The following is a 16,330-nucleotide window of genomic DNA, read 5'->3' on the forward strand; positions in this document are numbered from 1 at the left end:
TTTTCATACTCTTGTATTCTTTATTGGGAGAAATGTCTATTCAAACCCTTTGCTCATTTTAAAAATGTTTTGTTGTTGTTGAGTTGTAGGATCTCTTTATAAATTTTTCATACTAACCCCTTCTCAGGTATATGATTTATAAAGATGTTTCCCACTCTGTAGGTATCTTAACTTTTTTGATTATTTCTTTTATCAAAAAAACTTTTATAAGTTTTATGAAGTCAAATTTTCTACTTCTTGTGCTTTTGGTATCATACACAAGAAATCAATGCCAAACTTAATGCCATGAACATGTTCCACCAAGATTTTTTTTTATAAGAGTTTTATAGTTTTTTAGCTTTACTTTTTAGCTTTACTTTTAGGTCTTTAGTCCATTTAAAAAATATTTATTTATTTATGTATCTTAGTTTTAGGTAGATACATTAGTTTGTTTTTTAATATGGTGCTGAGGATCAAACCCAGTGCCTCATGCATGCTAGGCGAGCACTCTACCACTGAGCCACCACCCCAGCCCCGTCTTTAGTCCATTTTGAGTTAATTTTTGTATATGGTATAAAGAATGGGTCCAATTTCATTCCTTTTGTTGTTCTTGTTTTTTGTTTTGGTACCAAGGATTGAATACCCAGGGGTGCTCAACTACTGAGCCACATACCCAGTCCTTATTTTTTATTTTGAGACAGGGTCTCACTAAGTTATTTAAAGCCTGGATAAATTGCTGAGGCTGGCTCTGAACTTGGATCCTCCTACCTCAGCGTCCCAAGTTGCTGGGAGTACAGACATGTGCCACCGCACCCAGCCCCAATTTCATTCTTTTGCAGATGAATATCTGGTTTCCAAGCACTTTCTTGAAAGACTGTCCTTTCTTCATTGAATGCTTTTAACACTTTGGTTGAAATGCAATTTACCATATATGAAGGTTATTTCTGGGTTTTAGATTCTGTTCTGTTGGTCTATATGTCTATCCTTTTGCCAGTACGACAATGTTTTGATTCCAATAGAATGGAGGAAAATTTGGAATCAGAAACTATGAGTCCTCCAACATTGTTTCTTTTCAAACTATTTTATCTATTTAGAATACCCTGTGATTCCATATGATTATCTGCATGGATTTTCTATTTCTGCAAAATAACAACAACAACAAAATAAAAAACAACATTGGTATTTTGATACAGACTGTATTGAATCTAAGATTGCTTAGAGTAAAGTATTGTCATCTTAATTATATTAACTCTTCTAATACATGCACACAAGTGTCTTTCCATTTATTTATGTCTTTAATTTCTTTTTTTTATTGGTTGTTCAAAACATTACAAAGCTCTTGACATATCATATTTCATACATTAGATTCAAGCTGGTTATGAACTCCCAATTTTACCCCAAATAGATTTCAGTGTCTCTCAATCTTCATGGTTAAATTAATTATTTTTATTTTATTCTTTTTTTTTTTTTTTGAGGCGGGGAATTGGAGTGGTAACTAGGGATTGAACTCAGGAGCACTCAACCACTGAACCACATCCCCAGCTCTATTTTGTATTTTATTGAGAGACAGAGTCTCACAGACTTGCTTAGTGCTTCACTCAATTGCTGAGGCTAGCTTTGAACTCGCAATCCTTCTGCCTCAGCCTCCTGAGCTGCTGGGATTACAGGCTTGCGCCCTGGCCTTATTTTATTCTTTTTGATGTTATTTTTAAATGGAACTGATTTCTCAGTTTCCTTTCTGGATTGTCTATTGCAAGGATACAGAAATACAATGGAATTTTGTGTGATTTTACATCCTTCAATTTTGTTGAATTCATTGATTAGATATATTTTTTGTGGATTCCTTTGCAATTTCTACATAAAAGATCACATCTGTAATCAGGGATAATTTTTCTTCATCCTTATCAATTTGGATGCCTTTTATTATTTTTTTCAACTTATGAGATTATTTAGAGTTTGTTTAACTGGAAAAGTCATAATTTCTCCTTCATTCTTGGAGAATAGTTTTGATGGAAGCTTGATTGACAGTTTACTTCTTATTATTATTTTTTTAAATTTCAGGACTTTATCATCCCATTGTCTTCTGGCTTGCAAGGTTCTGCTGAGAGTCTGCTGATAATCTTATGAGAATTCCTTATATGTGATGAGTTAGTTTTCTTTTGCTGCTTTCAAGATTCTCTTTCAATGGTTTGTTTATAATGTATCTCAGTGGGGTTTTTCTACTTAGGAGTTCACTGAGCTGCTTAGACCTGTAGATCCATGTTCTCCTTCAAATTTGGGATGTGTTGGCCATTATTTCTTTAAATAATCTCTCTGCTCCTCTCTCTCTCTCTTCCCCTTGTGCAGCTCCCAGATATACTGCATATACTAGTCTGCCTGATGGTGTTTTATGATAATAATCATAATAAAAATTAAAGAACATTCTCTAACTCTGTGCAATAGGATTACATTAAATGGACCAGTTAGCCTAGGATTTCTTGAAGTTTTATGACATAATTTACAGAAATAAAGAAAATACAATAGTATAGGCTTAAACTATTATATAGGCTTAAACTATATATTATATAGGCTTAAACTATAATATATATATAGTATAGGCTTAAACTATAATATGTATAGTATAGGCTTAAACTATAATATGGTATTATAAAAAATACCATATTACCAAGAAATACAAAAATATAAAAGATACAATAAAGTGAGAAGTTACTTCAGTAAAACAAACAAAAACATAATAGGAAATTCAATTTAATTCAACTATATATCAAGTATTTTATAAACTGCAAAGAACTATGTGACATAAAAACATTCCCTGCTAGGCACAGTGGCGCATGCCTGTAATCCCAGTGGCTCAGCTTGGAAGGAGTTCAAAGCTAGCCTGAGTAATTTAGTGAAGCCGTAAGTGACTCAGTGAGACCCTGTCTCAAAATACAAAATAAAAAAGGCTGGGGATTGGATCAGTGGTTAAATGCCCCTGGGTTCAATCTCTGGTACAAAAAACAAAAAACAAAACATTCCCACCCCAAAAGAGCTTACATGACAAATAAAGATATCATATATAAATACAATTACTATGTGTCAATTAAAAACAAAAAATATATTTTAAAAAGAATTTAGCATGTAAAAATAAAAGAAATTAAGATACCTGGTACAGAAAACAAATGCTCAGAAAGAGGAGAGGTAATGTGATTTATATTGAATATCATCAAGGAACAAAAGTAAAATTATAGGAAAGTAGGAAGAGGAAAATGTTAGGGGAGTTTCTAGAAAGGACATCTATTTTCAGTGAAATTGAAGTATTAAAAAAAGGAGAGGAACTAAAGACATCTGAGAAGAAAACAGGAGAAGGAGAAACACTGAGCAGTATTGGTTTCAATTCAAATCTTAGGCAACATCAATCCTAGGACTAAGATAGTGATTTTATCATTTTAAAGAAATAATATTTTGTTCACAGAGATATGAATAAAAAAACACATAAAGGAAAGTACCTTATAGAAGATATTTTTAAAATCCTATGCAAAGGGAAATATATTTGTCACAATAAAGACCAAATAAAATACAAAGGCTGGGGTTGTGGCTCAGTGGTACAGTGCTTGCCTAGCATGTGTAAGGCAGTGAGTTTGATTCCCAGAACCACATATAAACAAATAAAATAAAGGTCCATTGACAACTAAACAATATTTAAAAAAAATAAAATACAAGAAAATGAAAATAATTCATGAATGTTTATTAATAACTTTTCTTGAATTTATTAGGTCTATGAGATACCAATTTTCTAGGGCTAAAAAATTTTAACACAAGATAGTAACTAAACATAAAGCTTTAATAAAGTTACTTACTGTATAAGAGAAGCTCTTTCAAAGTATTGAATGGCTTTTTCACAAAACTGAGTATCAATGTAGTAGGCCCCAAGCCACTCAATGACTTCAATATTAGAAGGGAAACACCTATATGACTGAAAAAAGACATGGAGTGTGAAAATATTTTCAGTAGCAACACAACATACTTCTTGAATACTTTATCTATTGAATGGATTTATTTATCCACAATGTAGCTTTCTTAAACAAAAAGTATGAGCTGTCATAAGTACTTCTCAAGTTTTGAAGCTATACAAGATTTAGAAAACTTCAGCTTTGATGCATTTTCAATTATCTATAAATATCTTTTAGATATACTGATATATGATCTGAGTCAGATTAAATATTTAAAGGAATAAAAAGGGTTACAAACATGTTTTAACTTAAAAATGAATTTGTACCTTCTCATTTTCTAGTTATAATTAAAAATATTTACCATTTGACTCAGTCATCCCACTCCTCAGCATATATCCAAAGGATCTAAAATCAGCATACCACAGTGACACAGCCACATCAATGTTTATAAGCACAATTCACAATTTACACTAAGCTATGGAACCAACCTAAGGTGCCCTTTAACCGATGAATGGATAAAGAAAATGTGGTGTATATACACAATGGAATATTATTCAGCCATAAAAAGGAATGACTTTATGACATTTGCCAGTAAATGGATGGATCTGGAGACTATTATGCTTAGTGAAAAAAACCAAAGGTTGAATGTTTCACTGTAATGAGGAAACTAAACCACAACGGGAGAGGGGAGAGAAGTTCAGTAGATTAGACAATCAAGAATACTTTATTTTATTTTAAATAAATCATTATTCATTTAAAAACAAATAAGCTTTTCTAAACTTTTAAAGGCTTACAGCCTTTAAAATTCATAAAGTGCTAAAAAGAACAGAAGAAAAGTAAGAAAATACACATACCTCATAGTAATATTGGAATGCTTGGGACTTATCTCCTTCACTATCATATAGTTCTCCTAGTTTAGACAAAGCTTTAGAATCAGTGGGAACAACACTGATCAGTTGCATTAGCCATTCAATAGCTTGATTGGGATCTTCCATTAATTCATATCTTAGGCAATATCAGTTAAGGGCAATAGAATTTTTCTAAATACATTAATCAACAAGCAAAACTGAAAACAATATTATAATACAAACATTTCTTAGCCTACATTAATGTGTTATTTTATATTGATTACTCTAGATTTCTTCAAGAAAGGAGATGAAAAATGGAGCAGTTCTGTACATAACACTCTTGCTTTGTCTATGTATCTTTTCTTTTTACTTCATTATGCTCCCCTGAGAGTAACTCCCAAATTTCTAGCAGAAATATTCAAAGCATTATGCAAACTGTGTTCTTAAAAAAAGTCTGAATGTTCAATTATTCTATTCCTCACAACGAGGGAATCACCTTTATGCATTTTTCCTGGGAGTTTTGCTTAACTAGATTATAAACTCAAAGATAGGAAATTCTTTCTTTATAGCATCCTTTAATACCTAGTAAATCTTCTGCATATATGCATATAATCTGCTCATACCAATAATATTTACTTATTATTTATTTTTATGTTTGATGTCTTAATGAAATGAAAATATTTCAGTCCAAAGTTTAATTTAAAAAGAAGAGTCATTTGTGTGTCTGTGCACATGCATGCATGTGTGGTTTGTTTTTGAGATTAGATCTAAAATTTTTTACTAAAACTTAAAAATCTACGCTATCAAAAATATGGCAGATAATACTTAAAATTATTAATGGTATACCTCACAATACACTTTTTTCCTAAACATTTTACATGAAATTTATATCAAGATAATAGTAAAACCTACCTAGATGTTACTCTTCTCAATGCTGTGGTCAAACATTAGTAATATGAGGGAACTTACCATTAAGCTCTAATAAACAAACAAATAAATACATAAACAAATAAAATGAGTGCTTTTCAAATAGTGTGAAAGGCATTAAAAATGTTAACTAATTTCTGCTTTTCTAAATGTTAGTAGGGGAAAAACACAACTAAAGAAAGCTAAAAGTTGTAAAGAAACTGACATGAAAGCAGCATTTTACAGTTTGACATTCCCCCGAGTTCTAAATATAATACTGGCACACACAATTCATATTCAACAAATGACTACTGAATGAATTGAAATGAATAAGTTCATACAAAGTATTGCATAATTTTGGAGGATAAAGGTCTTTAGAGAGTTATATTTACCATATTTACTTGTTAGCCAAAACAAATACATCATCCAAACTCAATCAATAGTACTAATTAGGAATGAACAATATTTTCCTTTTACTAGTAAGTTACTGCTTCAATGATACCCTACAAGACTAAGTATGAATATAATGTTCTAAAGTATCTACTTTACTTTCAATGAACAACTTATGTCTACTCAAAATACTATATTTCTAAATATTAACAAATGATAATAGTTTTAATTTCTAATTCTGCTTAGAGTATAAATGATTTTTTAAAAGATTACTCATAATGTTTTCATAAACATTAATATTTTTGTTGCTAGTTAGATTATGATCATCATTTACTTAAAATATTATCCTCATCAATTACCTCAATGGTTAAACTCATTCACCATTGATAATCACCAATTGAGTGAATTAATAACTGTCCTTAGGTTTTACAAATTAAGATACACATTTGCTATCTGATAAAGAACTTGGGCACTGTTTCGTAGAATTGCATGAAGCTTCAGGAAACAATCCAAAGCCTCATCCAGTCGGTTTAGCTTCTTATAAGTAAGGCCTTAAAAAAAAGAAAGGAAAATCTATAACCATTATTATTAGCATAAATTCACTCAAAGTACAGACTGAATTTTTAAATGTATGTAAATAGTCATTCAGGAGAGAAAATGAAGATGAACTAAGAATTTTTAAAAAGAACAATAGTAGTGGGCTGGGATGTGGCTCAAGCAGTAGCGCGCTTGCCCGGGTTCGATCCTCAGCACCACATACAAAGATGTTGTGTCCGCCGATAACTAAAAAATAAATATTAAAATTCTTAAAAAAAAAAAAAAAAAAGAACAATAGTAGGTGGGAATCTCCACAGAGATACCAAACATGTTACAAAGCTTCAGTAATTTTAAAAGTGTGACGGGTGGGGGTGGGAGGAAAGCATCAGATAAACTGATCAAAAGAATATATAGTTCAGAAATTTACTCAGCTATAGGATTTAGTTAGTGGGCATTTAAAAATCAGTGGGGAGGGCTGGGGATATAGCTTGGTTGATAAGAGTGCTTGTCTTGCATGCACAAGGCACTGGGTTCAACCCCCAGCACCACAAAGGAAAAAAAAATAGGTGGAACAGAAGGAACAAGTAATAAGTGACACCAGAACGACTGATTATATATGAAGGAAAAAAAATACATAGATTCTCATTTCATTAAAAAAATTCAAAATTTATTTTGAAACTACACAGAAAAAGCAAAGTTGTAAGAATATGAAAAGAAAATATAGATTGAGCATCCCTTATTTGAAAATCTAATATCCAAGATGCTCCAAAATCTGAATGCTCCAAATCTTTTGAGCTTCAACATATCACAAGTGGAAAATTCTACACTTGACCTCATGTGACAGGACAGAATAAAAACACAGGAACATTTAAAATATCATATAAAATTCATTCAGGTTGGGGCTAGGGTTGTGGCTCAGAGGTAGAACACTCACCTACCATGTGTGAGACACTAGATTCGATCCTCAGCACCACATAAAATTAAAATAAATAAATAAATAAAGATATTGTGTCTACCTATAACTAAAAAATAAATATTAAAAAATTCCTTTAGGTTATGTGAATAAGGTGGATATAAAATGAAAATGAATTTCATGCACAGACTTGGTCCCATCCCCAAGATCTCTCATTATGTATATGCAAGTATTAAAAAAAAAAAATCCCAAACACCTCTGGTCCTAAGCATTTGGGATAAGGGATGCTCAACCTATATAGGAAAATGATTTTATAATCTTAGGGAAAGCAAGGGCTTCAAAAAGCAATGAACAAATACATTCATTTTTAAAAAAAATATTTATTTTTTAGTTGTAGTTGGACACAATACCTTTATTTCACTTATTTATTTTTATGTGATGCTAAGAATCAAAACCAGGGTCCCGCACGTGAGCGCTCTACCTCTGAGTCACAACCCCAGCCCAAAAAAACATTCATTTTTAAGAAGTGAAAATTGATTATATTAATAAAATTTCTGTTTTACAAAAGAAATTATAAACAAAGTCAAAGTAGAAAAGTGAGGGCTGGGGCTATGGATTAGTAGCAGAGTGCTTGCACAACATGTGCCAGGCCTTGAATATGATCCCCAGCATTGGAGAAAGACAACAATGAGTACAGAAAACAGTAAAAATTTATTAAGTGAATAAATAAGCATCTATCTAATCAAGCAAGCTCTTGCATGAAGGCCTCTGCTCTTTTCTTCCCTGTGTCACAAATGATCTTTCCAGATACCAAATGCCACACCCTCTGTCCCTTCCAAAATGATGTGTTACTTCTCAGTGAGGCTTTCTCTTCTGACTGCATCTAAAATTGATACTATTCCAAGGCTGGCTACAGGTCTTTCTTTCTCCTTTTAGGCAGGAGACTGAAGAGTCTCCTATGGGAAAAAAGATCCAAATGACTAAAGGACATAAAAGACCAGACAGCCTGCACTGAGTGCCAGTCCATCAGCCTCTCTCATGAACTCAGACTCTTTCCACTCAGCTTTTAGCTGCAAACTGCTGAATACCAAGAGACAGCCCAAGAGTATCAGATATCTAAAGAGAAGTCACAACATGGAAAAAGATAATAAAAGAAAAAAAAAACTCAAAAAAGCAAAAAATATGTATGCAAGCAGAATTAAACTTTAAAAGAAACTTCAATAATGACCTAAGAGACAAGACTCAGTATTATGTAAACATGTTAGTTTGCAACATTGCAAACTCGCCCAGGGAGCAATGATGCCCATTTCAGGTAACCTCTGAAAGCAGGGAAGGGAATGAGATGGCGGGGAGCCTTAATGTCTTGCAATATTTTGTTTCTTAAAAACAAAATCTAAAGTAAATATAGCAAAATGTTAAAATGTGTTAAACTGGGGTGAAAGGTACTATGAGTATTTAAGTTTTCTGTGTGCCTTTTTTTGTATATTTGAAACTTCTTTTTTTTAAAAAAAATTTAATTGTAGATGGACACAGTACCTTTATTTTATTTATTTATTTTTATGTAGTGCTGAGGATCAAACCCAGTGCCTCACATGTGCTAGGCAAGTGCTCTATCATTGAGTTACAACTCCAGCCCTGAAAATCAGATTCTTACTTGTTTGGAAAAGGTTAAAAAGAATTATATTATCCAGTATCAATAAGAATTTGTGAAATTAGTCTTATATGCTGTGGTAGAACAGAAAATGAAAAAGCTTCTTTGTATGGCAATGTAACAGCATCAACCCAAATTTTATATATGCACAGCTTTGGAATCATTAATTTCATATTCAGAATAATCTGTAATCTCAGAGGCAAGGTCTTTTCAATTTTTTTGTTGGAAGGAAGTCAACTTCTCCTCCTAATGAGTTAGCAAAAATATATATATATAATACAAAAAGCAACTTCAGCCTTGTTTCTTGTTTCACTTACCAATATTATAAAGGGCTTCAGTACAAGAAGAATCATTTCTTAGAGCCTCTTTATAGAATTCAGCTGCCTTCTCATAATCACCATTTGCAAAAACTGTATTCCCTTTATTAGTAAGAGCTGATGGGTTATATCTATCAGAGTTCACAGCTAAATCTGCATAGCTGCTGGCTTGTGCAAAATCATTTTCCTAAATAAAGTATAAAAGATATACAAATTGAGTTTCATCAAATAGCTTTTCATATTGTTCTGAGATTACACACATCATAAACAGTTTTTCAAATTGTAGATAACAATGAACAGAAACAAGTATTTTTTAAATATCTTGGTTTTGATAGGCTATTTCTACAAAAGATTTTTATTTGNCCGTGGCAGCGCCGCGGGGCTCGCCGGGCCTGGCCCGCCGCGGGGCCCTCCCGCCGCCCAGACGGCCTCTGTACTTTTAGCAATCTCTTATTTCTCTCCTTCTTCACTGCCAAATGCTTAATCATGACCTTGCCATCACTCACATGAGCCATAAGAATCTATCTCTTTTTGCAGTTCCAGGGATCAAACCCAGGAGTGTTCTTTTTTTTTTTTGAAATATTTTTTAGTTGTAGATGGACACCATACCTTTATTTTATTTATTTTTATGTGGTACTGAGATCAAACCCAGTGCCTCACACCTGCTAGGTAAGCGCTCCATGACTGAGCTATAACCCCAGCCTGAGTGTTCTACCTTTGAGTTACATCTCCAGTCCTTTTTTAAATTTTATTTTGAGACAGAGTCTCATTAAATTACCTAGACTACCCTCAGATTCTTGATTCTTCTGCCTTAGCCTCCTGAGTAGCTGGGATTATAGGCATGCACTGGGCCTGGCAGAATCTGTTTTTAAGTATTGTGGTAGCCTGTGCCAGGTCAGGCTCTTCTCTGACTCTTGCCTAGATATGGCTACAAGAGGAACTTGTATGGCATCTGGAATACAGAACTAACACAGCTAGTGGCCTTCGCACTGCACTCTGTTTTCTTGTCACTAGGCGCAGGACCAATGCCCATAAGTGCCAGCCTATCCTCGCCGACCTCCACTCCATATCAAACTCTTCTTTCTAAGTGTGTTCTCCCTGCTATGTGGCAGGGCTTCACTGCAGACCCCTAGGAGGCAGCTGTGCAGAAGCCACAGCTTCCAACAGATATTCCCCATGATGGTCTCCAGGTCCTGCTGTGGCAGCTGAGTGTCATTGCTACTTACCAACTGATAGTGATTCCTCCTCAGATCCCAGCCCTCCTCTGTACCTTACCATCAAGGCTCCTGAACAACTATGGAAGATCTAGTGTCCATACCTCTTTTCTCATAAAACTACAATGACTGTCCCCCATTAAACTTTTTAAAAACTGAGATAGAATTTTTATATATCATGAAATTAACCACATCATTAAAATGTCCAAGTAAGTGGCATTTAGTACATTCACAAAGTTGTGCTGCTATCACTAGCGTCTACTTACAGAATATTTGATTACCCTCCAAAGAAACCCTATACCCATCAGTAGTCTCTTTCCATTTTTCCTACCTCCGTAACTCTTAGTAACCATTAATCCGTTTTCTATCTTTGTGCCTATTCTGGATATTCCATATAAATGGAATCATGTGACATGTGGCCTTTTGTGTCTGGCTTATTTCACTCAGCCTATTTTTAAAGTTCTTATAGTACATATCAGTAATCTGTTGTTTTTTTTTTTTAACATTTGACTAACATTTCATCATGTGGATATACCATTTTGTTTATCCCTTCGCTGCTGATAGATTCTTGGGTTGCTTCTACCTACCTTTTGTTTATTATGGATAATGCTGTTGTGAACATTCATGTACAAGATTTTGGGTGGACTTTGACTCATTTAAACTGTTTCCTACAAGTAGGTGCTGCTGTCATAAAAACTAAAACACACAACACTGTCTTTTGTACTAGGCAGCAGGAAGAATTTAGAAAAGATGTGAAGGGCTGCTGTTGGGGACTGGAGAGATAAGTGAACTGGGACTGGAACCTGGAAAGTCAGGAAGAAACTGTTATCAGAGGCTATGTAAAGGGCAAGTCATGTTGGTAGTTGTGAAACAACTGACAAAACTGATACTTATAGGAGATTTCTAGCAGGATATTGAAATTGCCAATGAACTTATTTTTAACTGGGGGTGACAAGGCAGAGGAAGAGAGAGACAAGCTAAAGACAGAATCATTCAGTTTGCAGACAGAATTTAGAGGAAATACAAAAGAAGCAAGATTTTCTGAGTTGGAAAATAAAATTATTTCATGTCTCTCTTGGTGGCAAAAAATTCTCAAAATAGGAAATGGATGCAGGGTACGATCAACTCAAGGGCATGGTTGTAACACTTTCTGTAAACATCTCAGAAAGATTTAAGGTAACTGTCTTGCATACTTTCTCAGGTAGAAAAAAAGCCTTCTATGACCTCAGGGCTCTATTCGACAGCTTGTACACCTAAGCAAAAGGGTTTTGTCTTGAAAGGAATTATGCATGTGGCTTTTAGGTCATGAAATTAACTTCAATGAGACTTATAGAAAATCCTCCACGTTTTTAAGAGAGTCAGAATGACAAAAGAGTTACTAACTTGAAGTAAAGGAACAGATCCAGTACAAAATAAAAGTAGGCCCATGGGCCACAAATTTCTCTGGGTAGAAAGCAAGATTGAGAAAGTTCACCAGCTGAAATATAGGCTATTTCTTCTGTAAAAGGATGATACTCCCAGAGGACAGAACTACTAGCTATAGTGGACAATAGACTAACAAACTGCTCCCAAGCAGCAGAGTGGGGTTCTAATCAAGGAACATGCCTTCTTTCCAGTCTATGGGATGTTGATCACGTGTGTTTAGCTGGGTTTCAGAATTACTAAGGACCACTGACTGCCATGTGCCCTATTCCTCTCCTTTCTGAATATGAGCATCTATTATAGTAATCCTACTTTTATCTGACCTTGTATTATGTTAAATATAAAGGGGAAAACAATGGGTCTTCATCCACAGATCTTTGGCTCAAGATCTTTCACAGGGAAGAGGAACTGTGCCCGAGAAAGCCCCATCTACCCAGACCTGCCGCAGATCCTTCCTTTGAGCCTGATATGGTGAAATAGATGAAACTCTGATGTGTCTTGAAAGGGGGAAGTACATGAGGCTTATGAAAAGAAAAGTGCAGGTAGTGGCAGAGTGTTACAATAATGGTCCCCAATGGATCACACCTCCCAGTAGTTGTGCTCTATTAATGGTTCTACCCCATATTTGATCTGCCCAATAAAACAGTTATAAGCTCTATGCTGGGGTTGTGGCTCAGAGGTAGAGCGCTTGTCTATCATGCATGAGGCACTGGGTTCCATCCTCAGTACCACATAAAAATAAAATAGAGATATTATGTCCACCTATAACTAAAAATAAAAATATTTAAAAAAAATAGTTATAAGCTCAATTCATGCAGGAGCCTAATATGTACCTGTGCACTGAGATTCACTCTCATGGAACCCTGTGCTACATAAGAAGCTTGGGATTCTCCTGCTGTGATGTCCTCACCAAACAAGTGCTAGATATCTTGAAGAGAGGCATTTGGACATCCAGCTTCAGTGAAATCTTAGATGATGGGAGCTAAAGGAGTAACCCCATGCAAGACCAGCAGAAGAAACACCCAGGTAAACCTAGCTCATGAGGCAGAATGTGAGCAAATACATGGTCATTTTAAGCCATTAAATTTGGGGGACAGTTCTTTACACAGCAACAGAAAACTGAAATATATGCTGGATAACAACAATATACTTTCAATTATATATCATATACTACTACATAATAGACTCATCAGTTTGTGTCATAACTACTTTTTGTGATGTGTGTAGCACTGGGGATTGAACCCAGGGATATTCTACCACTAAGTTACATCCCCAGCCTTCTTAAAAAACTTTTTTATTTTGAGACAGACTTGCTAAGTTGCCTGGCTGGCCTCAAACTTGTGATTCTGCTGCCTCAAAAGCCTCCTGAGTAGCTGGGATCACAGGTATGTGCCACCACGCCTGGCTATGTCATAACATTTTTGGTTATAACCTCTTTCCTCAGAGTCAGGTACAATAATTTACTGATCAGATGCTCCAACAGCTCTGCAAATACAATAGTTCTTTCCCTTCCTTCCTTAAAAGTTGCTGTTAGCTTTCTCCAATACATTTTTCAAACTTGGTGAAGATGTGGTTACCAATTCAATAATTTTCACAAAATTCATTCATGACTTTCTAAGCTCAAAATTTAATGGATGTACTAGATACTGCACTTTACCCTCTAGCTTTGTCTTTTACAAGTGCTGATAATGCTGCTGTCTACCAGCCTGAGCTGGCAGACCTCTCTGGAAATTACCCTGGGCTGCAGAGAGAGAGAAAGAGAGAGAGCCATTTTGCTTACTTTTTGTGAATGCCCTCTTCCTGGTGGGGAGGCTATATTCGATGACTGGTTGATGCAGGGGTACAAAGACCCAGTCCCGCACCCCAATGGGGGATATTCTACCTGCAGAGCATCATCCAAGATTGGCAAGGACTTTGGGGATTGCATTATAGCCCAACTTGTCTTTCTGCTCAATTCTGCTTGTCCCTCCAGATCCAAATTACCACCCCTACCCCTCTTACCCTACCCCTGAAACTGACGTGAAGAGCTCTGCCAAGAGATATCTCCATTTTGTATTTTGAATCTGCAATCTAAATGGCATCAGGGGCCTTTTTAAAGTTCCATTCTTTTGAACTGCCCCTCTGGTGAATCAATGCTGCTTACTTTCTCTTTGTGCCACCTTTTACTTCAAAGACATCATGCTATCTTGGTTGTTTTCCTATCTTCTCAGTATGAATCTTACTCTTGCCTCCTCAGTGTTTATATATCCCAAAGTTATTTCTCAATTTTAAGCTTTCACCTCTACAGAGATGACTACTGAATATTATCTCCAACCCCAATTTCCCTTCTGAGATCAGTTCATATGCCTCCTGGACATTTTTCTCTAGATGTATCACCATTAATATAAAACAAATTTTAAATATATTCAAAAACATACAGCCTCTTTCCCCCCTAATCAGTACCCTCTGGACATGCAACTGGCACTATTCTTCTGCCGGTAGTTTCTATATACTGGATTCCCTTTTTTTTTTTTTTTAAATATACATATTTAGTTGTATATGGACACAATATCTTTATTTATTTATTTTTATGTGGTGCTGAGGATTGAACCAAGGGCTTCACACATGCTAGGCGGGCGCTCTACCGCTGAGCCACAACCCCAGCCCTGCAGTCCTTTTTTAACCAGTAGCTTTCATCTGTTTCTTCATCTTAGCACACATAAGGGATAGTACCTTTCCATTAATAACAGCAGGTCAGCACAACAGTGATTCTCAGTGGTGCATAAATCATAAGTTGTAAGAGGACTGGATATAATTTAACAAAACACAATCACTGTTCTGTACACTTCCTTCCCATCACTTTCTTGCTTCTATGTTATATTCAGACCTTGTAGAACCAACTTTTCTATGAAATATTTTCTGAAAATCCTCAACTAAAATGTTATTTGTCTTTTCTGAATGCCTTAGTACTTATTACCAACATTAATTTATTGTTCTCTATTTTGAACCTTCCCTCCTCATCTACTTACCCACCATTCCCAATTTAAAAAACAATCATTACAAATTAAGAAACAATGATTTGCAGTCAGCAGGCACTCAATGAATGCTTGCTATAGATGATACTCCATCTACAGTACTACAATTACGATACTCGATCTAAGCTTTCACCTCTACAGAGGTACTCCTCTGTAAAATATTTTTCTTCACCACTAACAGGAAGGAGTTGAAAGATATCTCTAGCTCACACCTTAGCTATAGTTCCATAATTTTATGATGTTCACTACCACAATTTTTCTCCCTCCCATCTCCATTAGAGATGGTCTTCTCACTCATGTTGGCAAACACCCAAGTCCAGCACCTGCCATGATCAGATCTTCTATACACCTCACATTCCACTAACATTCTCCACCACTCTTTTTTGGGGGGGCCTCTCATTAGGCATGATTCTTAGGTAGATATTCAGCAATATAAAAATAACACATGACCAATTCTTAATTGTTAGAAATAAAACTTACCAGATAATAAAGGAATGAAAGGTTGGTTGCAGCTGCACTTTTCACTCTACTGTCCTTTTTCTCAAACATTTTTAAGGTATCTACTGCCTAGAAATGGAATATCTGAAGTTAATACCATTGTAAATGACAGTACTCCAGTTCAGGGTAGAAAAAAAGATCAATATGGAGGATTAAGACCACGGAAGAGTTCAAAAGGGATAGGTTAATATGCTCAAGAAAACAGATGACAAGATGGAAATTTCATTCAAGACTTAGATTTCATAAAAAATAAAAAACAAATTCTGAAGCTAAAAATATAATAATTGAAATTAAGACTATTAGATGGGTTAGATATAACTGAATTATATCTAATTCAGAATTAGATATAACTGAATAGAGGACTGTGATAAAGAAAAGTCAATAGGGAATACTAAAGTCTTGTGATTCATGTGAAGCAGTTTAGGGTTCTTCCTACCTAATGGGGTGGGAACGATGGCTTGCAAGGTTTTACCTAATAGACATAATATTATTTGCTCTTTACAAAATATTCTAAATTTTTTTTCTTTTGACTATTACTACCTTAGAAGACCAGTATTCCACAGAGAACAACAAAAACAATTATATAAAATACTAAAAGTAGTTTTTGAAGAAAGAGAACCATAGAGTCAACCAGAATTTTAAGGCCAAAATTTTAGAAAATATTCAGAATAGATACTGCATGGCAAAAAAAAAAAAAAAAAAAAAAATT

The 16,330-nt window shown here is 34.7% G+C and overlaps 1 protein-coding gene across 12 annotated transcripts in view; it reads right to left on the reverse strand.

Annotated features, from left to right (window-relative positions):
• The window catches only part of Ift88 (intraflagellar transport 88), a 123,741-nt gene that overhangs the window by 51,196 nt on the left and 56,215 nt on the right, over window positions 1-16,330 (reverse strand). For all 12 annotated transcript variants that reach the window (XR_007346969.1, XM_015499344.2, XM_048801429.1 and 9 more), the window contains 5 exons: window positions 15,604-15,690; window positions 9,474-9,660; window positions 6,498-6,606; window positions 4,766-4,916; window positions 3,819-3,934 (listed from right to left, as the gene is read on the reverse strand). Coding sequence is in view for 11 of the 12 variants with exons in the window: in XM_015499344.2 (XP_015354830.1) it covers window positions 3,819-3,934; window positions 4,766-4,916; window positions 6,498-6,606; window positions 9,474-9,660; window positions 15,604-15,690 (650 nt within the window). In the remaining variant the exon portion in view is untranslated. The remainder of the gene's footprint in view (window positions 1-3,818; window positions 3,935-4,765; window positions 4,917-6,497; window positions 6,607-9,473; window positions 9,661-15,603; window positions 15,691-16,330) is intronic.

This window comes from Marmota marmota, unplaced genomic scaffold, assembly GCF_001458135.2.
Source record: "Marmota marmota marmota unplaced genomic scaffold, marMar, whole genome shotgun sequence".
Taxonomy (NCBI): Eukaryota; Metazoa; Chordata; class Mammalia; order Rodentia; family Sciuridae; genus Marmota; species Marmota marmota.